The sequence below is a fragment of the Canis lupus genome, chromosome 27, assembly GCF_003254725.2.
Source record: "Canis lupus dingo isolate Sandy chromosome 27, ASM325472v2, whole genome shotgun sequence".
Taxonomy (NCBI): Eukaryota; Metazoa; Chordata; class Mammalia; order Carnivora; family Canidae; genus Canis; species Canis lupus.
The window spans coordinates 33,647,732-33,670,727 of record NC_064269.1 but is presented as its reverse complement, the minus strand read 5'-3'; the positions used below and the strand labels follow the sequence as shown (position 1 = coordinate 33,670,727).

The following is a 22,996-nucleotide window of genomic DNA, read 5'->3' as shown; positions in this document are numbered from 1 at the left end:
TCCCTGGCACCGGGACCTTCTCTTCCTGAGAGCGCTCGGCGCGCGGGCCTGGAATCGGCGCGTCCCGCTCCCGCCGCGCGCCCCCCCCCGCCCCCGGCTCCCCGCGCCCGGCCCCGCCCCGCGACAGCTGCGGGTGTAGCCGCTGGGCGCCCCCGGGCTTCCCGGCACCCGAGACCCCGGGCCGCCCCCGACGTGCGCGGACGGGGCCCCAGGGTGAGTGCGGCGCAGCCCGGGCCAACCCGCCTCCGGATTCAAATCCTGCGGGGAGGGCGGCGCTGGGTGGGGTGGGAGGCGGGAGGAGAGGACTCCTCGGCGGGGGACTGGCTGGCTAGGAGCGGGGTTCTCCGGCTTAACTCAGGTTCCTCCCCACGCCCCCCCCCCCCCAGCTTCCCCCGCTAAGATAAGAGGCAGGCAGACGGCTCAAAGGCCAGAGCAGTCGTCTGTGCTCGGACACGTCGTACCGACGCTTAGCAGGTGGAACCCTGGCTGGCAGGTGAGCAGTTTGGGGATCACCCTAGGGGATGGGAAAAGACGGAGGAAGATTTTCGAGGAAGGGGTTGGGGGTGGAGAGGTTTGGGAATCGGTGTGGGGGGGGGGAGGTAGGAGGAGGGAGATGGTGCTAATTGCTACTTCACCCAGGTGCAGAGAAGTTTTGATCTATTTTGTCCTTCCACAACAAGCACAGGCTTCTGCCTTTCGGAAAGTCGATTGTAGAAGCCACCCCTCTCTCTCCATGGGAGGGTCAGGCTGTCGGCTCCACAGCATTCCCTCCCTGGCTGTCCGTGGAGTTGCTCAGGAACCTTGGCGGGGGGGATGGAAGTTGAATATCCAAGAACAGCCCACCTTCTGGGCAGCAACTAGATGGGACCCAGGTGTGGCCTCAAGGCTGTTGGAGAAGCTCCTTCAACATCCACTGGGAAGGAAGGGTTAGTGATAGGGGAAGCCTGCTGGGGATCAGGGAATTTTGAAGGACTTTCTGTTCCTGACCTCTTTCTAGGTTGATTTTCTGTTCTTTTCTTTTCTTTTTTAGATTTTATTTATTTATTCATTCATGGGAGTCAGAGAGAGAGAGAGAGAGAGAGAGAGAGAGAGAGAGGGAGAGGCAGAGGGAGAAGCAGGCTCCCAGCAGGGACCCGGATGCAGGACTCAGTCCCAGGACCCTGGGATCACCACCTGAGCCAAAGGCAGATTTTCAACCCCTGAGCCACCCAGGTGCCCCTCCAGGCAGGTTTTCTCCTCAGAGGCCACATCTGTTTGAAGGGTTCAGTTGAATCAGCCACCACTTTGGGCTTGTTTCTTTCCTTTTTTAATTTAAATTTTATTTAAAATTCAATTTGCCAACATAAAGTATAACCCCCAGTGCTCATCTCATGAGTTTGGGCTCATTCCTGAAAGAGAATACTTGAACCACTTCAGATACCATGGGCTGGGATCCATGGGAGGGGTGAGAATGGGGGTCTGAATTCCACCCTCCAGGTCTGTGTGCTGGCTATTTCTAGGAGAGGGAAGGAATGAAAGGAAAGGAATGAGAGGAAGCCTCAGCAGAGGCGTTTACTTGGGAAGAAACAGAAAGGCTCCTCTGAGGGTATGGTGAGAGGTGTGTTCAGAGGGCAGATCGAAAGCAGCAGAACATTACTGGGAAGTGCTCTCAGTTTTGAGTCAGAAGACTGACTCCTCATCCAGGCTCTGCCAGACCTGACCTGTAGCTCTGAGGCAGCCACGGTTTGGGCCTTGAGTTTCTCCTGAGGGGTCTTTTTTTTCCTTTTAAAGATTCTATTTATTTATTCATGAGAGACACACACACACAGAGGCAGAGACACAGGCAGAGGGAGAAGCAGGCTCCATGCAGGGAGCCCTACGTGGGACTCGATCCTGGGTCTCCAGGATCACACCCTGAGCTGAAGGCAGACACTCAGCTGCTGAGCTGCCCAGGTGTCCCCCTTCAGCAAGCTATTTAATTTTGTACTTGATACATAATACCTGCTAAGTAAACACTATCTGTGATTACTTATTTTTGCATTTATTTAAATTTTTTCATTTGCTTTCAACGTTTTGTTTTTATTTTTAGAGAGTGGGGAGAGGAAGAGAGAATCTTTTTTTTTTTTTTTTTTTAAGATTTTATGTATTGATTCATGAGAGACCCACACACAGAGGCAGAGACACAGGAAGAGGGAGAAGCAGGCTCCCCATGAAGAGCCTGATGCTGGACTCAATCCCAGGACCCTGGGATCATGATCTGAGCCAGAAGCTCAACCACCAAGCCACCCAGGCATCCCTAGAGAGAGAGAGAATCTTAAGCAGACTCCACACCCTTGGCAGAGCCTGACAGGGGGCTGATCTCACAACTCTGAGATCTTGACCTGAACCAAAATCAAGAGTCAGAGGCTTAAGAGACGGAGCCACCCAGGCACCCCAACTTTCAATGTTTCTGTATCTTGTTCTTATAGGTATATAGAGTTTAATCTTTTTTAAAAATGAAAAATTTACCATTTATATTTATTGTAATAACTGTTGCCTGCTATTGCCAAATAGATTTTAGCCACATGATCTGCCTTCTCCATCTTTTCCCACATTAGTAGTCTATATTTTATCTTTAGATATGCTAGGGTGCTAAGTGGTTGGTTGTGCTATTCTCAGGGCTTAGAAACACAAGCTTATGAAGAAAGATGATAAATTTAGCTTCGGACGTGTTGGACTGAGCATGAATATGTTCCCTTTATATATTAAAATATTAAAAAAATAAAATAAAATATTTAAAAGAAGGTTCTTTTGAGAGTTGGGAGCTGGTATACCAGTAAAGGACTTTATCCACCTATTTTCTGGACATTTTCTTTCTTAAAACCCTAGGCCTAAAAGATTTGGAAGTTTCACTCAAAATCTTATTTTCTTTTGTTTTTTATAAAAGATTTCCAGTATTTTATTTTATATTCCAGCAATCTATTTTACAATAATCTGAAGTTCATATGCTTTGTTTAGAATGGAGGAAGATGGTTTGTAATGCCCCCAGGGGTACCTGAAAGTGAAAAATCAGGGATAAATTCTATAGTTATATTTGTTTAGATCTCCCTAAAGCGGTTCAATGATTCATTTTCTCTCAGTTGCTACAAAGAAACTCAATTCAGTGATGTTATTCATAAGCTGTTGCCATAATCACTTTTATGTCATCAGAATTAGGATGACTCCTCAGAACAGGGGATCCTGGAGATTTCCCTATAGACACTTTCCATTTGTAACTAATCCTTCATCAAGGCCAGAGAAATTCCTGTGGGACTCCACCCTTGTCTTAGAATTCAGCCTAGATAAAAAAAAAAAAAAAATGAGGATAAGCATTAGTGCATATTCATCTTCAAAAATTCTTCCTCCCCATTACTCACACTTACTAATAAATAACTTGCTTTGAGTGAATATTCAGTGGTCACCCTGAGTCCAAAACATTTACTTGGCAACCACTGTGCGGAACACCTAGTGAGGAGGATACCAACAAATAGAAAATTTGCTGTTTCTTTAAGGAGCTTCTTATCTTTTTCTTTTTAAAAAGATTTTATTTATTTGTTCATGAGAGACACAGAGAGAGGCAGAGACATAAGCAGAGGGAGAAGCAGGCTCCATGCAGGGAGCCTGATGTGGAACTTGATCCTGAGACTCCAGGATCATACCCTGAGCTGAAGGGAGGCGTTCAACCACTGAGCGACTCAGGAGTCCTAGAAGCTTGTTATCTGATGGTTGAGTCAGCATTGATATTAATGTATAATATAAAACCTATAGATGGAAAAACTTGAGTGCTAAGAAATAATGAAGAGACCCACAAATTTAGAATGAGACAGGACTAATGATTTTTCAAAACCTTAAGATACAGGTAAGTTTTGGGCTCAGTTTCGAAGTGATGAGGTAAATGGATTGTGTCTAGGAGGGGAAGGGTCTTTCTGGCTGGAAGGACAGTAAACTTGCTGAGGCAGAGAGCATGACTATCACAAAGCCTTAGATGAATCCCAATTCCCTCCTGGATAGAAATACTCTTGGGAGATTGGCTTGCCTTGCATGGAGTGAGAAAGAGTGAGGAAGAAAGAGAGGAGTGAGGAAGGCAGGAGGGGATGGGTGGGAGGACCAGTTGGAGAAAAGCCATGAAGCTCAAATGGGGACTGAATCTGTTATAACAAATAAAAAGGAGCTAACATGTTAATCCAAAGATCTCTTCCCTTCCTTGTTTCCCTTCTTCATACCATTTGACTCTATTGACTGCTTCTTCTTCTTCTTCTTCTTTTTTTTTTTTTTTTTTTTGAAATTGCTCCTTGGTTTCTGGGAAACCACTTGGACTTATTATTACTATTACTATTATTCATTCATTCCCAACCCCTGATCATTTTTCTTTATTTTTTATTTTTAAAGATTGTATGTATTTACCCACGAGAGACGCAGAGAGAGAGGCAGAGACGTAGGCAGAGGGAGAAGCAGGCTCCCCGTAGGGAGCCTGATGCGACCGGATCCCAGGACCCCGGGATCACTCCGTGAGCCAAAGGCAGATGCTCAACCACTGAGCCACTGGGGTATCCCTGGAGCCTGGGTTCTAAGCACCATGAGATCTTGGGCAAGTTATTTAGTTTCTCTGTGCTTCAACTGCAAGAAAAGGGGCATAATAATTGGGGTTGTTGTGGGAATTAAGTGAAACAGCGTGTAGCCCAGAGTAAACTCTCTGGAGGACCTCATGCTTGTCCTTTCTGGATGCTGCCAGTTGCAGGTCCCATATTCATCTCAGATTCAGCACGGCTACGTTTGGCATCGGTCCTCGCCAGCCTGTTTTTCTAAGTTCCATTCTGTTGCCTAAGCCAGAAATCTGAGAATTTACCTGGACCCCTTTTTTCCCCAAGCCCTGTCTCTTCTGCCTTCCTAAAAATCTCTCCGTGTTCATTGCACATCTTTCATGCTTCACCTCCTTGGTCTTTATAGCATTTTTTTTTTTTTTTAAAGACCCATTAGGTAGAATGACTCGCTGTTTCCCATGTGCCCTTGGCAATCCCTGCAGACCCCATAACCCCTTATTTGTATGTCAGTGTGACCCTATTGGTCCTGGCAGGGACAGAAGCCATACTTTGGATCTATGTGACTCATACACTTAACACAGTACCTGACACAAAGTAGGTACTTAAATGTTTGTTGATTGAGTGTAGGATCACTCACTAGAGAACTTCTCAGAGTTGGTTTAAGTAGAGAGAGGCTGGAATCAGGGAGAAAAGCTTCAGAGTTCATAAATGAGCAGACTCAGAGCTTGATGTGGGGCTAGGGCTCCATCCCACCACCCTGAGATCATAACTGGAACTAAAACCAAGAGTCCCACGCTTAACCCATTGGGCTGCTCAGGCACCACTGGACATGTAACTGCTAAGAGTCAGTCTTCTCACCTGTAAAATGGGTTGTAGGAATAGTAAATGAGATGGATAACAGATGTAAAAATGTGTAAATGAGAGAAAAGCTATAAACACGTGAACACTCAGCATTGTGCCTGGCTCCAGGGAACTCAGGATGTGGCACTAGTCCTCACTATTTTTCTTCATAATTTATATTGTGACTATTATAATATATTGAAGGGGGCAGTTTAAGAGGAGAGAGAAGACTAAAATGTTAGAAAATCACACATTTGCCCAGCTGGGGTACGTGAAGACTCAGCGTCAACAGTCACAAGTTATTCGGTATTATCCCTCAGGCAGTGCTAACAGGTAAGTATTGTCCTCTTCATTTTCAGATGACAGAATGAGATATGTCTCATAGGAGGAAGATAAGATTGGCTTTGGCAAGGCTCCAGGCCCCAGGTTATTCGTGCTCAGATACTCTTGGGCAGGGCAGGGCAGGGTGGAATGGGGCAGGAAGGCGGCACAGCACGTCCAGTGGAGCTTGGGCAACTTTCCAGGTCTGGGCTTCAGCCTCCCCACCACTCCCAACCCCTCCACCCCCAGGGAAAAGAGAGGAGTCTCGGGGATGCTGGAGGACTCATCAGTTTTGGCATTTGTGCTTGTATTGGTCAGTGTCCCAGGTCGTCAAGAGCAAGTCTAGGTCTAGGGTCAGTGTTACTCCACTACCTGGTGGCCTGGTCTCGCAGGTGTGTGTTTGCTTGCTGGCCCTCTCCTTGGCCTGCACTCAGACCCTTAGTCACCTCCAGCCCTGTTTTGGGGTTTGGTTGGGAGTTGGCAGGACATGTTCTTTTAATGATGGGAGGTGGGGCAGGAAGAAGAATGAAGGGGGAGAGAGAAAGATTTGGCAACTGCCTTTAAAAAAAAAAAAAAAGATTTTATTTATCTGAGAGAGAGCGCGTGCACACAAGCCAGGGGAGCGGCAGAGGGCGAGGGAGAAGTAGGCTCCCCGCAGAGCAGGGAGCCCATGGAAGCTCGATCCCAGGACCCCAGGATCATGACCTGAGCCCAAGGCAGATGCTTAACTGACTGAGCCCCAGGCGCCCCGGGCAGTTGTCTAATGGGAGCTTCCCAGAGGGATGAAAGTGGGCTCCCACCATCTAGTTTAGCACCCCACCCTCATCTTACAGAGGAGAGGAGGGAGGTTCCAGGAGAGTGTCCACACCTGACGCAGCGGAAACCGCTTCTTTCCGAAGGGGTGGGGTAAAGACAAGGCTTGGACTTGAGCCCAGACAGCGACTCCTGCCTCCCCCCCCTTCCTCTCCCTACCTTTCCTCTTCCCTGTCACCTCCTCCTCTTGTTCTCTTACCTTTCTGCCTTTCACTTCGCCGTTTTCTTTTTCTTTTTCAAAATTTTATTTAAATTCAATTTACCAACAATGCGTCCTTTTCCTTTGTAACTTTTCTTTTTCATGCCTTGACTCATTTCAGAAGGGTTTAGGACGGTGCCAGGTGACTTCAAGGTCTTGGTTGTCGCTGTTGTTGGGTGCCTGGACAGTGGGGTGGTTAGCAGTTGTGGTAAGTGAAGGAGGGGGGTGTCTCACCCTTATGACTAATGAAAAGTTCTGTCCTTATATCTCAGGTCAGAGGCTACACATGCGAAAACTGTACCGTGTTCCTCCAAAGTGCAGGGTTTAGTCATCAAGGAATTGGCTAGCAACAGAGGACAGATTCTAGTAAATCTCTCTGCTTCCTGGGAAATCTCAGGATTCATGCTCTCCTGGGAGACCCCTGGAGTCATTTAGTTAGGACCATGGTTCCAGACATGGCCCAAACCCCCTAGCATTGGCCCTAAAGTATGTTTTAGTCAGCCCACAGGAGGTGGAGGATGGGGAGAAAGGGAGGTTATTATTATTATCACTTTTTAAGATTTTATTTATTTATTCATGAGAGACACACACACAAGGAGAGGCAGAGACACAGGCAGAGGGAGATGCAGGCTCCCTGCAGGGAGCCTGATGTGGAACTTGATCCCAGGACCCGGAGATCAAGCCCTGAGCCGAAGGCAGATGCTCAACCACTGAACTACCCAGGTGCCCCAGAAAGGGAAGTTAGAACTCAGGACAGCAAACAGGAAGCTAGTGAGGAAGCCAGGGACACCCCACTCCACCCCCCCCCCCCCAACTCATGAGTGGCCCCTCCTCTCCCACCAGATTCTGCTTCTATCCCTGTGCACACTCAACCATCCTGGTTAGGCTTTTACCACGTGTCAGGTGCTAGTGTAGAGAGCGGCGAGAAACATTCAGCGACTCAGTCCCTGCCTTCAGACCCAGAGGAAGACACAGACTCACCAGTAGGCACTGCAGGGCTGTGTGAAGAGTGCTGGGTGGGAAGCGCCAGAGGAGGGCAGGGGCCGGGCATGGAGAGCCTTACACCTTTGGGCAGGATTACGGCTCTTCCCCGATCGTAAATGGAGGGTCTCAGGGAGGACAAGCCTGGAGAGCGAGGAGGGTCATCTGAAGTGGTCTGAGTGGGGTGGCTGGCCTTAGGGCTGGGAGAAGTAGAATGTTCGAGACCCTGAAGAGATGGAATCCCCAGGACGTGAACTTTGGGGCCAGAAATGTGGGGTAGGGATTTCTCAGACCATTTCCCAACTCAGAGGTTGATCTGAAGTTGGCTTTTTGAGCCTCTGCCTCAGGCTCACAAGTGGGGAGACCCCTGTGATGCCCCCTGCCCCGTTCTCATCTGCTTTCAAGACCTCCTTTCCTGGCCTGCCTCCTGCAGTGGAGGGCTTCTTCCAGCAGCCAGGCTGGGGGGACAGTCCTTTTGTTCCCGGGGAGGAATCTGAGGCTACACACAGTTCCAACAGCTGGAGCAACTCACAAGGGCAGGCTTTGTGCCTCAGTGAATTTTGTTCATGCTCAGAGCCTGAGTGCTGATGCAGTCACGTCCCCACCCCTCTGGCTCCGTGATGGCAGGTCCCTCCTGGCTTATTTATTTATTTAAAGATTTTACTTATTTATTCATGAGAGACACACAGAGAAGGGGCAGAGACATAGGCAGAGGGAGAAGCAGGCTCCCCATGGGGAACCCGATGCAGGACTCGATCCCAGCACCCCGGGATTACACCCTGAGCCATAGGCAGATGCTCAACCACTGAACCACCAGGTGCTCCACTCCCAGCTTTAAAGTTTTTTACCAGACAGAGGGCTCCGCAGTGTAACTTTGGAGTTGGAATTCTGATTTGGATCCTGGCCCTGTCATCTCCTAGTGGTGGGACTTTGGTGAGGGGGCTGACTTGTGCCTCCATCGCTGCAGTTGGAGGCAAGATAGTGATGATAGGAGCTATAGTATAAGGAGGTGGTGAGGGTTCAGAGGGCAGAGCCCATTAAAGCACACCTGGTGCATGTTGAGGATGAGTTAGTGGGGAGACTCTCGCCATCAGAGCAGTCCAACAGTAAATTGCTTCTTTCAGCTCCCACTTGGTCTTTGAGGAAGCTAGTCCTCTCTTGGCAGGACCCTAAATCTCTGTGTCCTTGACTTTGGTTACAAATGATGGCCAAATAATCCCTGGTCGCATTCAATTTTTTCTTTCTAGCTCCAGCCCTTACATTCTTCTCCAAAGGCTGTTTCTGTAACTCCTGGCAGTTTATATTAGCCCTTTTTTGCTTCCCAGAACCCTGCCTTTTTCCCGAGCCAGTTTCCCTCTCTTTTCCTCATCTGGGTGACACAGGGCCTTCTCTGTACAGAGCTGCTTGTTAATGAGTCCGATGAGTCTTATTTTCCTCTGACCAAATTCAAAGTAGTTAGAGGACATTTGGACCTGTTACACAATGGGTGTCATGCTGGGGGAAGAGGTTGGAGGAAGGCTAGCAGAGATGAAGTAAGGAGGATTCCAGAAAAATTAGTCACTTAGATAAAAGTGTATTTACTAAGAAACATGTTAAAAAAGACATTTGTGAGAGAATTGGGAAATATGAACCCCAGGTGGGTATTTGATATGACAGGGTTATTCTTAACTTTTGAAATGTAGTTAGGTTAAAAGGGAGTTTTATCTTTTCGAGATACACACTGAAGTATTTGTGCATAAAATGATAGGATGCCTGGTGTTTGTTTAAAAACAGTCTAGTGAGTGGGGTGGGGATGGAGAGGAAGCAAAATTGGCCATAGATTGGTAAATTCCGAACCAAATGATGAGCCCTTGGGCTTTGTATGCTTGAAAATGTCAACATTTCTTTAAAAACAGTGTTGTTGTTGTTGTTGTTTTAAGATTTTTTAATTTATTTATTAGAGAGAGAGAGAGACAGAGATTGAGAGAGAGAGACAGGCAGAGGGAGAAGCAGGCCCCCGGTCTCCAGGATCAGGCCCCCGGCTGAAGGTGGCGCTAAACCGCTAAGCCACCGGGGCTGCCCTAAAAACAGTGTTTTTTAAAAATGTATTTTATGTATTAATTTGAGAGAGAGAGAGAGAGCAAGCAAGCAGGAGCAGAGGGAGAGGGGCAGAGGAAGAAGCAGGCTGCTCGCTGAGCAGGGAACCCCACTTGGAGCTTGATATCAGGACCCTGAGATCAGCTGAAGGCAGATGTCCAACTGACTGAACCACCCAGGCCCCCCCAAAATAATGTTTTAAAGGGACTTCAGAGTCTGCTTCTCCATCTCCTGTGCGTGATTGGGGTGGGAGGTGGAATTGAAATGGAGGGAAATTGGTTTCCCCCACCTCTGTACACCTGTGGCCTGGTTTGCAGATGCCAGGAGGTCTCGAGACACACCCGCCTCCTGCACACCTGCCACCAGAACAGATGGGCCTGGAGGTCCAGGTTGGGGGATGGGAGGTTTCTGCCTCACTCTTCCTCTGACCAGCACCCCGACTCTCCTATAGGCAAACACCTCATCAGTCTCCGTCAAGATAGAGTCATCAGGCCCAAAGTTCATATAATTCCCCGTGATGCTCATGACCAGTTGGCAAGGGACAGCACTACCTAGAGGGTGGGGAAGGAGCGGCAGGCGGGCGGCCGGGAGGGAGAAATACCTTTCCAGCTAGACACCGCCCTTATGACTGATGGGAGGGGGTGAGGGGGAGAGGCGAAGGTGAGCAGGGAGATGTGCCCAGCCTGGGTCCCTCCCTTCCCACTGTGCTTGCATTCAAGGGAGGGGGCCCTTCTTCCTCTCCCAACCTCCCAGCACCCGCACTGACAAGGTCTGCACCTCCCTTCCCCTCACCACCGCAGAGCGGGCGTTCAGAGGCGAGGCAAACCAGACTTTGGGCACGTGTGTTGTCTCAGGCCTTGCCCGCCCTCTTCCTCCCATATTTCACTCTTTGCTGCCCTGAAGAGGTATTTCCATCTTTGCTCTGTGAATGTGGTAGGGGTGACTGTGGTGTGATTTCCATGCAGTAGAGACCCCCGTGACAGACCCCTGCTGACGAAAGGACTTGGGAAGGCCGTGGAAGTAGTGGCAGATTATGTCTGTCTGTCTGTCCCGTCTATGCTAGGGCATTTGCCGGTTTTCCCCTTTACCACTGGCTATTTAGTGATGGGCACATAGTGGTGCTCGGGAAATATTGGTTGAATGAATGACTATACAATAAAAAGTTAAGCTTGGGGAGCCAAATTTCATTAAAAAATTAGGAAGAGGGGCACTTGGTGGCTCAGTGCTTGAGAATCTGCCTTTGGCTCAGGTCACAATCCCGGGATCCTGGGATCGAGCCCTGCATTGGGTTCCCTGCAGGGAGCCTGCTTCTCCCTCTGCCTGTGTCTCTGCCTCTCTCTGTGTGTCTCTCATGAATGAATAAATAAAATCTTAAAAAAACAAAGTTAGGAAGATAGATTGAAGCTATCAATTATTTGTTATTTATATTACTTAAGTTATTGTATTCTAACATACCTATAATATTCCAACATATACATAATATTCATTTATGTAATTATGTGTTTTATATTGCATATATATACACATATATATAATTTTTCCCCTACTTACCATGAAAATTAAACAATGCTAGGGCGATAACTACCTCATTTAACTGAAATGGAGATTCTGTATCTTTTTTTTTTAAAGGTTTGTTTGTTTATTTATTTATTTATTTATTTATTTATTTATTTATTTATTTATTTGAGAGGGAGGTGGGATGAGGGGCAGAGGGAGAGAATCTTTCAAGCTGAGTCTTGGCTGAGCATGGAGCCCAGTGGGTCTGGGCTGGATCCCACAACCCTGAGATTGTGACCTGAGCCGAAATCAAGAATCAGATGCTTAACTGACTGTGCCACCCAGGTGCCCTCAGATTTTGTATCTTTAAGGGAAGCAGATGTTTGAATTCTGTGTGCATTGAGGAAGGTGCTCCTTTGCCCTGGACAGTTAGTGAGCAATGGCTGGTTCCATATCCCATTGTGTTGTTCTCTGACTTGTAGTTGGATCTTGAAGATATCAAATGGAAAAAAGAGAAAAAGGTGTTCTTTTTCCCTAGGGTTGATCACAGCATCTCATAGAGCTGTGAAGGGCCAGAGAAATCTTGTCTATGAGCATTTATGGGCATGTGGTGAAGACATTCTGAGCTGTTTTCTCTGCTAATAAAGAAAGAGGCAGGATGCAATGAATATTTTGTATCTTTTCCTGCTTCCCAGTCCTAGCGACTCTACTTCTTTCCAGTTCCTTTCTGCAGGATCTCTCCCTACTTGGCCTTGGGGGTGCCGAGCTCTTTCACTGGTGATTTTCTGTGGAAGGGTACTCAGTGAGCCTTTCCTTCCTCCAACACTGTCCTCTATTCCTTGTCCTGACAGCATTTCTCTTCTAGTCAGTTCAGAACTTTTCACTGTTGAGTGAGCAATCCTATCAGGAAAAGAAAATCTAAAGTCTAAAGCACTGTGCCCCCCAAACCCATTCATGCACAAATAGCATTTAACAAAACCAAAATAATGGTGTCATAGAAACTGATAAACCAGATAAACTGATAAACTGGCCAGGTAATCCAGGAAAAAATTATAGTTTGTTGACAAACTGTTAAAACCTTAGCACTTTTGAATTTCAATGTCTTACCTGACGTTGACTTTGGACTTTGAGACCCACATATTTTAAGATGTATAAACTCCTTCTCTCTTCCAATTTCCCAATTTATCTTCCCACCATGCCCTGAATTCTTAGGAATTAGATTTCATGAGGTTTGAACATCAGCTAGGTTTAAAATTGACATGAAGCTAGTGGGAGTGGAGAAGGAAGCAGATCTGGGAAATCAATGAGAGATATATAGGGGGTATAGACAGTCAATTCTTTTTTAAAAAATATTTTATTTACTTAATTATTTGAGAGAGAGAGAAGGTGCGTGTACACCTGCCAGCTGCAACGGTGGGGGTGGGGGTGGGGGAGTGCAGAGCAGGAGGGAGAAGAACAAGCAGATTCCCAGTTGAGGGTGAAGCCCAACATGGGGCTGTATCTCACGACCCCCGAGATCACCAGCTGAGCAGAAATCAAGAGTCACACTTATTCAACTGAGCCACCCAGGCTGCTCCCAGCCAGTTAATCCTTTATTTTTATATTCTTATATATTTTTAAGATTTTGTTTATTTATGAGAGACACAGAGAGAGAGAGGCAGAGATAGGCAGAAGGAGAAGCAGGCTCCCTGATGCGGGTCTCAATCCCAGGACCCTGGTATCATGACCTGAGCCAAAGGCAGACATTCAGCCACTGAGCCACCCAGGTGTCCCCAGCCAGTCAAGTCTGATTGTCCTTGAGTGGGTGAACAGATTACCTGCTTTGTGGATCATCTGTCACCTGGGAGCTCCCAGCCTGTGTGGGCCTGAACTAAGTGGAATCAAGACCATAAACAGAGCTGGTTAATGAGGCATCTAATGAGGTAGAAAAGGGAAGGACATAAGAGAGAGAGAGAGAATGAGAACACCTCAGATTGCATTTAAGGCCAACTAGAACTTACTCTAGAGGTGGTACCTGTAGTATGAGAGAACATGGATCCTAGAGCCAGATGACTTATGTTCAAATTCTGCTTCTGCCATTTCCTCAATGTATGGTGTTGGGCAAGTAACTTAACTTGTCTCTGCCTCAGTTTTCTCATTTGTAATACAGGGCTAATATTTTTTACCTCCTGGAGTTGCTATAAAATTAAACTAATATATATATTATATATATATATATTATTCATATATATATGAAAGGTGATTGGAAGAGTTTCTGATCCATAGTAAAAATGAGCATTAGCTATTGGTAATATATTTCATTAGATTATTCACTATTTTTTGGTGCATTCTCTAGGACTTTTCTCCTAACAGATAATTAATAAAGAACTTGTTATGACAGAGAAGACTCCATCACTTTTTGGAATAAGAGTAGAGCCAGCCTTACAAACTTTAAGGAGGGAAAAAAATCCTTCTAACATGTGACAACAGAGCTAAGAAGAGGATCCGGGGGTGGCAAAGTGGATGTGTGGCCTTCCATAGAGAAATCTATAGTTTAAATAGATAACTCCTCTTACGCATGAAAGAATGAGGTGCTTACAGGGGTGCCTGGGTGGCTCAGTCCATTAAGTGTCTGCTTTTGGCTGGCCATGATCCCAGGACCCTGGGGTCAAGCCCTGCGTTGGGTTCCATACTCAGTGGGGAATCTGCTTCTCCCTCTCCCTCTGCACCCCCCCACTTTTGCACATGTGCTCTCTCTCTCAAATAAATAAATAGAACCTTAAAAAAAAATGGGATACTTACAAATGTCTGAAACAGGCAAAGGTGGAAAAAACCTTCAGACTGATAAATTATGATTAAAATTTAAACTTAGAGATTTCCATGCTCATGAATTCTGACAAAATACTAGGCAAAAATATCCGGAACCCTGGCAAATTGTTTTTTATTTTTTTTTATTTATTTTTTATTTTTTTTATTTTTTAATTTATTTATTTATGATAGTCACACAGAGAGAGAGGGCGGGGGCAGAGACACAGGCAGAGGGAGAAGCAGGTTCCATGTGCCGGGAGCCTGACGTGGGATTCGATCCCGGGTCTCCAGGATCGCGCCCTGGGCCAAAGGCAGGCGCTAAACCGCTGCGCCAGCCAGGGATCCCTTTTTTTTTTTTTTAAATTTATTTATTTATAAATTGTTTTTTTTTTTAAATATTTTTTTTCAATTTTTATTTATTTATGATAGTCACAGAGAGAGAGAGAGAGATTGAGGCAGAGACACAGGCAGAGGGAGAAGCAGGCTCCATGCACCGGGAGCCCGACGTGGGATTCGATCCCGGGTCTCCAGGATCGCGCCCTGGGCCAAAGGCAGGCGCCAAACCGCTGCGCCACCCAGGGATCCCTATAAATTGTTTTTTAAAATGAAACCTGGAACCCTTCAACAGAGCACTGAGTCCTCTGGCATCAGGGTACATATTTATAACTTAATTGTGGGAAGATTTGTTTTTTTCCTTTAGAATTTGCCACAAAAGGTGGAGAAAAGTTAGTAGCTTTATCTAAGTAGCAAGTTTAGGGGCAACATCCTGGCCAAACATACAAAGATTTTTTTCTAATCTTTTTGGGTGTCCTGTGGCTGAATTTGTTAGGAGATTCACCTCTTCCTCCCCACAACTTGCTTTTATGCAGGACCAGAATGGCCACAACATCCCCTAGTGGTTGCCGCTCAAACCTGGATGCCAGGTACCACAGACTTTGTGATACCACTAAAATTTGGGGCATCGTCCTAGAAGCAGTGGCTGCAGTTGGGGCTGTGACCTCGATGGCCTTCATGTTTGCTCTTCTGATCCTCATCTGCAAGGTGCAAGACTCCAACAGGCGAAAAGTGCTCCCGACCCAGTTTCTCTTCCTCCTGGGTGTTCTGGGGATCTTTGGCCTTACATTCGCTTTCATCATCCAACTTGATGGCAGCACAGGGCCCACCCGCTTCTTCCTCTTTGGTGTCCTCTTCTCCCTCTGCTTCTCCTGCCTCCTGGCTCATGCTTTCAATCTAACAAAGCTGGTGCATGGAAGGAAGCCCCTATCCTTGATGGTGATGCTGAGCCTGGCCGTGGGCCTCAGCTTGGTGCAGGACATCATTGCTGCAGAGTACATCATCCTCACCATGAATAGGACCAATGTTGCCATCTTTTCCGAGCTTTCTGCCCCTCGGCGGAATGAAGATTTTGTCATGTTGCTCATCTATGTCCTCTCCTTGATGGCACTGACCTTCCTCATGTCCTGCTTCATCTTCTGTGGATCTTTCATTGGCTGGAAGAGACATGGCACCCACATCTTCCTCACCATGCTCCTCTCCATTGGCATCTGGGTGACATGGATCACCTTGCTCCTGATTTCTACCTTTGGCCCTGAGTGGGATGATACTGTCCTCAGCTCAGCCTTGGTTGCCAATGGCTGGGTTTTCCTGTTGGCCTATGCTGCACCTGAGTTTCAGCTGCTCACAAAGCAACGGAACCCCATGGATTACCCTGTGGAGGACACATTTTGTAAACCTCAACTCATGAGGCAGAGCTATGGTGTAGAGAACAGAGCCTACTCTCAAGAGGAAATCACTCAAGGTACAGAGGATGGCTGGGTGGGAATCCCTTGTAGAAAGATGGGGGAGAATCATAGGATATTATAACTCTGAGGAGCACTCAAGATGATCCAAGTCATACCTCTGATAGAATAGATAAGGTCCCGCAGGCTCAGATGTTGCTTAAAATCATCCAGCTAACTAGAGTTCTAGTAGAAGTAGAAACCAGCCTCTGGAGTCTTAATCTAGTACTTTCTACACAATACCTTATGGGTTTCTCAAGCCAAAATAAGATAGGGCAAAGGAATGGCAAAGGAATGACTAAAAAAAAAAATCTCTAGAGACAAGTAGGTGAGATTATGTTCTTTATAACAGATAACTAAGTGTTCCTTCCAGAAATGTGGAGCCCTTTGTAGATTTGAATATAGAAAGCAAGCCATGATTTCTTGCAGTGGTCACAGAGAAGGGAGAAAGCCCTTTCATCATAAATCAGCAGGTATTTCCATAAAGTTACTGAGGATTCTGATTTATCCCGAAGAGCCACATCTTACTGCATGTCTCTGGTCCCATGAGAGGGAAGAGATGGTACCTGACATAAAAGAATCAAATGATTTTGCTCTTGCCTAAAGTTGTGAATAACCAGGTATTATGTTGTTCTCATAACCAAAAAGAGGCTAAACTGATAGCTAGAGACTTCTTGCCAAAAGGAATCTATTCATTGGTCTCTGGGGCTAATCAAGGGAGAGGACAGGTCTGGGACAGGAGGGAGGGACCTCCAAGGTGAGGTTCTTAGCTTTAGTTAACAATTTTCTCTGCCCTTGAAATCCGAGGTGCAAAGCCTCCTGGTGCTTTTCACAGTGGCTGTGGTCCCTCTTCTGGACACTTGGAAGCCTGAAGGGAAGCAGGGACGGCTGGAGGGGATACTTTAGCACCTGTCCACTCCCATCCACTCTCAGGGCTTCAGCCTGTCCCCATACTCTTGGACTCTGTTAGGACTCATTCCCTAACTACTATTCTTCCCTTTCTTCTTTCTTTGCATTCATTTTATGGACCACTGTCACCTTCCTCTCCCTAAAAATACCTCTTCGACTACCACATTTTCCTGTTCACATACCTTGCTGGCTCCCCAGTACCCACCGTATTTACATAGGGAGGCTTTTCATGGCCAGGACCCAACAACCGTGGATGGAAACTGTGCTCTCAGTCCAAAGTAACCAGCCACTACCTTTCCCCGCCTGTGTGTCCAGGCTCCAGACATGTCCTTCTGCCTGCCTTTGCCCTCTTCTAGAGTCATGCAATCCCTAGTCTCTCATGCACTTTGCCTGCAAGCTGTAAAACTTTGAAACGCTCTTATCAGAGGGTGTCTCATTCCATTGCTATTTGTATAGCTGTCATATATCCCTCGTTCCCCAGTGTCAGCCTCAGGCCAGGAATCATTCTGGTTAATCCTCAGCTTCTCCACAGCACCTTACATAGAGAAAGTACCTGAGGTGTGTGTGGAATAAACTGAACAGGTACATTTGGTGGGAAATCGATGGATTGCTTTGTATGGTATCCATGATGATTGTATGGATTTGCTTTTCTGTTCCAGAGTTTAAATCCCTCGAATTTCCCTCAAATACACAGAAAACTGTTGCTCATAAGTTTTGCCCCCTCCCAAAGAAAGTAAAAAGAAAAAAAAAATTTTTTTTTTCTTTCCTGGTGGGCAGTTAAGGAAGTAGGTAAATCCTCAGTGAGATTCGCTCTAGGCGACACCTTCTGGCCGGATCCATATCTGAAAAAACTGGTTTCTTTTTTTTTTTTTTTTTTTATTTTTTTTATTTTTTTTTATTGGTGTTCAATTTACTAACATACAGAATAATACCCAGTGCCCGTCACCCATTCACTCCCACCCCCCGCCCTCCTCCCCTTCTACCACCCCTAGTTCGAAAAAACTGGTTTCAAATGTGCTTTAGAAGTGGTTCTGGGATGAGTTGTGCCACCAGTGAAGTTTTCTGGAAGGTGCTTCCCTAGTGATCCTATGTTGGTAGTTATTCATTTATTCATCCAATACCGTGCTTACTTTGTGCCTGGCCCTGGGCTTGGGACGGTCTCTCCCTACAGGAAACTTCTGGTCTACCGAAGAGACAGACAGATAGATGTCACACTTTGATAATTGACTGAATTGGGGTGAGAACAGGCAGGAGCACGAAGTGGGGTGGAGCCCTAATGCTGGAACCTCTCCTCTCCCTCTCTTTCAGGTCTTGAAGAGCTAAGTGGTACACTCTATGCTCCTTATTCCACCCATTTTCAGCTGCAGGTAAATGTTTTTTTTTTTTTTTTCTCCTTTTTCATCAGCAGTGTTAGCTCTGCTAGCAAGGAATGCTTGTCCTTGGGGAACAGGATGTAGCCATTCTGAAGGCCCCTAGACGGCCACCTTGAAAGGACGCCATATCTCCTTTCCTGTGATCTGCCTCCTGGGTCAGCACAGGAGACTGGAGTGCAGGGCAAAGGGAGGAGCGCTTCACGGGGAGAGGTGGGAGAGGAAAGAGAGTTGATTCCTGCTCCAGATTGGAGCTCTGTTGAAATACCTGGGAATTGGAAATTGGAATGGGTTTAACAATATGGTGGCTTCCTTTTCAGAATCGAACCGCCCAAAGGGATTTCTCCATTCCACGGGCCCAGACTCGGACTAGCCCTTACAATGACTATGAAGGAAGGAAAGACGGCAGTTAGCTGTTCTGAAGAGCAGGACGAGCACAGCAAGTCAGCCCACCAGCGGGGAGTTCAAAGGGATCTGGGCTGAATCCCAAGTTGCCCAAGGAAACTGTACAGAACCTTTTGGAAAGAACTTGCCTTCCCTTCTGGAGTTGTTGGGGGCTAACAAGACTCCAGGTCCTAGCACTCTAGTGTTTTTCCTTTGTCCCGTACTTAGGATACTTCTTTTAAATGGGAGGGAGTCTCAGGCAACTCAGGGTGTGCCCATTACTATGCCCAGTCATTCCACAAGTGACTAAAGCTCTGGTCATCAGACCCCTTACTGGCTCAGTTCATTTCAGGAGCTAGCTCTTCTGACTCAAGGCTGGTTTTGTGAGGATCGCTTGGCCCAGAGCAGATCTGCAGATCTGAGCAAAAACAGCAAAGGCCTGTCCTTGCCAATATCTACACTGGAAGCCAACTTACTGGCACCCACACATCTTGTCTGGGTAGGAGAGGCCAAAGGTCACCCACATGTGGTGCTAGCACAGAGCCCTTGAGGGTCCCCAGCACCAATTCACAGGTCACCATTCCCAAACTTGCTGTCCATCTCCAGAAATACGCAACCCCCCCCCCCATATGCATTACCAGAAATTCCTCTTCTATATCTCCCTAGCAGGGACAAGCCTGATTTCCCTCTGCCAGGAGACATTTGTGCACTGTTCTTGCCCTAAATTCCTGGCACTGATTCTTCTGTCATCCCCTTGCTCCTCAGCTCCCGTAAATAGCTTCACACCATGTTCACCACCAGCATTCTGTAAGTGGGCATTGTCTACAAATGGGGAGTGTTCCTTCTGTAATAAGTTATTCACCACACCTCACCTGGAGACACAATAAAGATGTGCTGGCAAGCTTTCTCTGTGGCAGAGGCAGGACGAGGGGAGGGCACTGAGCCCGAAGGAGAGATGGCGGGCTCTTGTCTTCACATGGAGCTGAAGACAATGTTCAGTTCCACTGGGGGTGCACTTCCATGAGTTTCTCCTTCTCTTCCTTTTGTCTAAAACACGTGTGTTTTCTCCAGTTGCTGAGATGAGTGGCAAGGGGGCCGGGGGGAGCCAAGAAGGGCCACAGACTGATGTTTTGCTACAGGACGGCAGAGTTGAGTGGCAATTTTGGAATGGAGTGTGGCAGGCCAAGTAGGCCGGGGAGGAGACCTCAAAGCCGGCTTCACAATTCTCAGGAGGTTTAATTGTAGGAGGGAATACATTCAGATCCCTATTTGACAGAATTGGTTCATAATATCCCTTGGGAAAGACCTAGTACCTAACAATTATTATTTACTTAATTCCAGAAACAGCTCGCGGGGCAGGGCAATAGGAAACACTCTTTGGTGAAGGGGGGTAGAATCCCCAGGTACAGAAACCAAATGGCATTGAAAAATTTGTTGCTGAGTTAGGGAGTTACCTCCTAAGACACTCTACTTTTCAACAAAAGGAAAACCTGGTGTGGGAAGAAGATTGAGGTGAGGCCAGAGGTGAACTGAATGAGACTCTGAATTTCCGTTCCACAAAGATTTGGTTGTTTTTCACATGGCTTTGCACTAACATTGGTCTAGTTTTGTATTGCAAACAGAAATTACAAATCATGATTTGGATCCTTTTAGACCATTCTAGTCTTTCTTAAGAGGCCAGTGAGGTTGTTGTGAGGGGAACACAATATAATTTCGTGCATATCATCTGTCACAGTGTAGGTAACTCAAGAAATAAATATTCCCTTCCCTCTTTTCTTTCCTCCTCTGGTCTTTAGCCCACCGATCAAGCAAAGGGGGCTGAGTGAAAGGTAAAGCCACAGAATACCCTGGATCTTCTTTCTTGTTAGGGAAGAGGATCTGCCAGGCCTTTGTATTCCCATGACTGCAGTCTTCCTGTTAACCTCTTTGAAAACAGAAGAAAACATGGAAGTGGCACCCATTGCTGGCTTCTCTTCTAAGAAGTATAGGGTTTGGACAAGGAGATCATCCCCTCACTGAACTCTTTATCTTGCCAGGAGGTAGATAAATGCTTCTTCCCATTCGAACAGCCTTGTCACCCCCACAGCTGCCACCCTGTCTTCAGGTCTTATGTGTTCAGGACATAATCAAACTCTTCTGTTAGAATAGGGACATTGCAGGGACTGGAAGTTTTGGCACCTGATGAGCTCTGATATTGGAGAAGAGGGTTTTGGAGATTTCCCATAGATCTCCATTTTCACTGGGCTGAAATAGAATGTGCAAATTTAGCCCAGCCTGGTCCTTGAGTGATGCCAGTTGATTGATGGCTGGGAACCAAAATGGCATCTCCTTTGAACTAAATGGGTGATAATGAAATGAAGCTCAACAACCTTCCCCTCATCTTTCATTGTCTGGTGGGAAATAGGCTGTGTCTCCTTCCTCTCTGCCTGCCACTTCAGGCTGGGGCTGTTTGGCAGATGCCATACTCCATGCTTCCACTTGATGGCAGTAAAACCTCAGCGATCACCCCCGGGGAGCCCTGCCTTTGCAAAGCAAACCTCTTAAAGCTGCTTTTTGGTAAAGGGCACCGGGTCAGACCTGCAGGCGTTCCATGGGTTCAAGGCAAAAGTGTCGCATTTAAAAAAGCCTGCATGCTAGAGCTGTTCGTGTGCTCCCTCCCACCATCATCAGAAGCCCCATCTCCTCTGCCAGACTTTCATTGCCTGGTGTCTTGTTTTTCGTGAAAGTCTCCCAGGTATTTGCAGCCTATTTGCAGGCAATCTGGCATCTTTACAGACAACGGTCTCCAATGCTGTTGTTATTAATGTCGACGGGTATTTATGTGGTGAGAACATTTGCTTTCTGGCAGGAAAAGTGTGCCAAAACAAAGAGTACAGCCTGGCCCTGGAAATGCAGCAGTAAAATACACCCCCAGCCGCTCCCCCCTGCCCATGCATTCTGGGTTTCCTTCCTTCATTTCTAGACTTGTCATTATTGCTGAGAACTGAACTGTGCCCAGCTGATCTTTTCCTTCCTGGTCTGCTTCCTTCTGTTGCTATCAGGGTTTGCAGATTTGCCACCATTCCAGCCCCCATCTGAAACATGGAATTATTTCAGAAGTGGAGGTGGAGGCGTTAGAAACATCTTTCTCCAGTGCCAACTTTCTCCAGATCCAAGATCTGGGCAGTCAGCTTCTAGGTTGTACACTGTGGGCCTTTGCACGTTCTGTGGTCCAACCTGTGGTCATATTCTAGAATCCCTTCCATCTGGGCAGATGATGTTTTATAGTCCCCCTTGGTTTCAGGATGTACCAAGTATGCAGATGGGTCTGTGTGGCAGGGTATCAAAGTGCCCTACCCTCAGTTCTGCAACTCCCAGATTGCTAGAACTTTCTTGATCCTTCAGAATGGAACAATCCAGTGCCCAAAATGTTGGCATTTGAGACGGTCACAGAGCTTCTTTGGTTGGTGCCTCATGGCCTTTGTTTTGCAGAGGAAAGAACTCAGGCTTAATGGAGTTAATACAACTGGGGTCAAATTTCTGGTTCTGTCTACTGCCAATACCTATGTGGTCAGTTTTAAATGTTTTTTCCCCAAAGTGGGTGTTGGAGTCAAGAATCAAATAAAATGACCATGGTCACTCTATACTTTAAGCTCTCCTTTCATTTTCCTTTTCCCTCTCCCAATTGCCTTTTCTTCCCCTGATTTCCTCTCTAGTCGTTTTCTCTCCCTCCTGCATGTAATCTGTGGAGAGAAGGATGGGGTGGAGATGGGCATATTCTGGTTAACCCCAGGTCACATTCCCATGAGCCCCAAGCTGAATGAACATTTTCCTCTTGGGAAAGTAGACTGTCAAAGGAGGAATTGTAAGACTAGGCAGAATTCTAAAAAAAAAAAAAAAAAAAAAAAAAAAAAACCCACAAAGTTAAAAAGGGGGCACCTGGTGGCTCAGTGAGTGAAGCATTGGACTCTTGATTTGGGCTCGGGTCATGATCGAGGGGTTGTGGGATCAAGCCCTGTGACATCTCCACATTGGGCATGGGAGCCTGCTTGGGATTCTCTTTCTCCCTCTCCCTCTGCCCTTTCCCTGCTCACCTGTTCTCTCTCTCAAAAAAAGGGTGTGTGTGTATGTGTGGGGGGGAGTTCTTCATTTTCCCTGCCAGCGTGATAATCCTTTAACTTCCCCGAGTCCCACATCAAGTCCAAACCCATACCCAGCACCTCCCATTCTCCTTTGTTGGATGGAGTCATTGTTCCCCTCAGGGGGCTTTGCCACAGCCCTCAGCATCTCTCCCTCCCTGTGTAGTTCCTGAGGGCAGATTTCAGGGAGCAATCCTTGAAAAATCTTTGCGAGTAACCCTTCTATTGTCACCGCCTGAGCCTTGGGGCTCAAGCACCAGATCCAAACATGATCTTCAACAGAAAAGAAGGTGAAACTTTAATGGAATTTGGTTACCACCTGTGCAACACCAAAATGTCTGGCCCCAGCCACTTCTAGTTCAGGCTCCCTTCCATATTATTTTTT

The 22,996-nt window shown here is 46.8% G+C and overlaps 1 protein-coding gene across 2 annotated transcripts; it reads left to right on the top strand.

Annotated features, from left to right (window-relative positions):
• On the top strand, nt 1–22,116 carry GPRC5A (G protein-coupled receptor class C group 5 member A). Of its 2 annotated transcripts, XM_025455143.3 has the most exons (5): nt 1–213; nt 387–493; nt 14,922–15,850; nt 18,048–18,106; nt 18,430–22,116. In XM_025455143.3, the coding sequence occupies exons 3-5, from the start codon at nt 14,929–14,931 to the stop codon at nt 18,520–18,522; spliced, it is 1,074 nt and encodes a 357-aa protein (XP_025310928.1). In that variant the 5' UTR covers nt 1–213; nt 387–493; nt 14,922–14,928; the 3' UTR covers nt 18,523–22,116. The 2 variants fall into 2 exon arrangements, with proteins under 2 accessions (XP_025310928.1, XP_048958350.1); XM_049102393.1 differs by lacking the exon at nt 387–493.
• Nucleotides 22,117–22,996: the final 880 nt, after the last annotated feature.

Coding starts and splice junctions, on each gene's coding strand:
- GPRC5A (XM_049102393.1), top strand. CDS start 14,929: ATGGCCACAACATCCCCTAGTGGTTGCCGCTCAAACCTGGATGCCAGG. Junction 15,851..18,047: donor TCAAGAGGAAATCACTCAAG/GTACAGAGGATG, acceptor CCTCTCTTTCAG/GTCTTGAAGAGCTAAGTGGT. Junction 18,107..18,429: donor CCACCCATTTTCAGCTGCAG/GTAAATGTTTTT, acceptor CTTCCTTTTCAG/AATCGAACCGCCCAAAGGGA.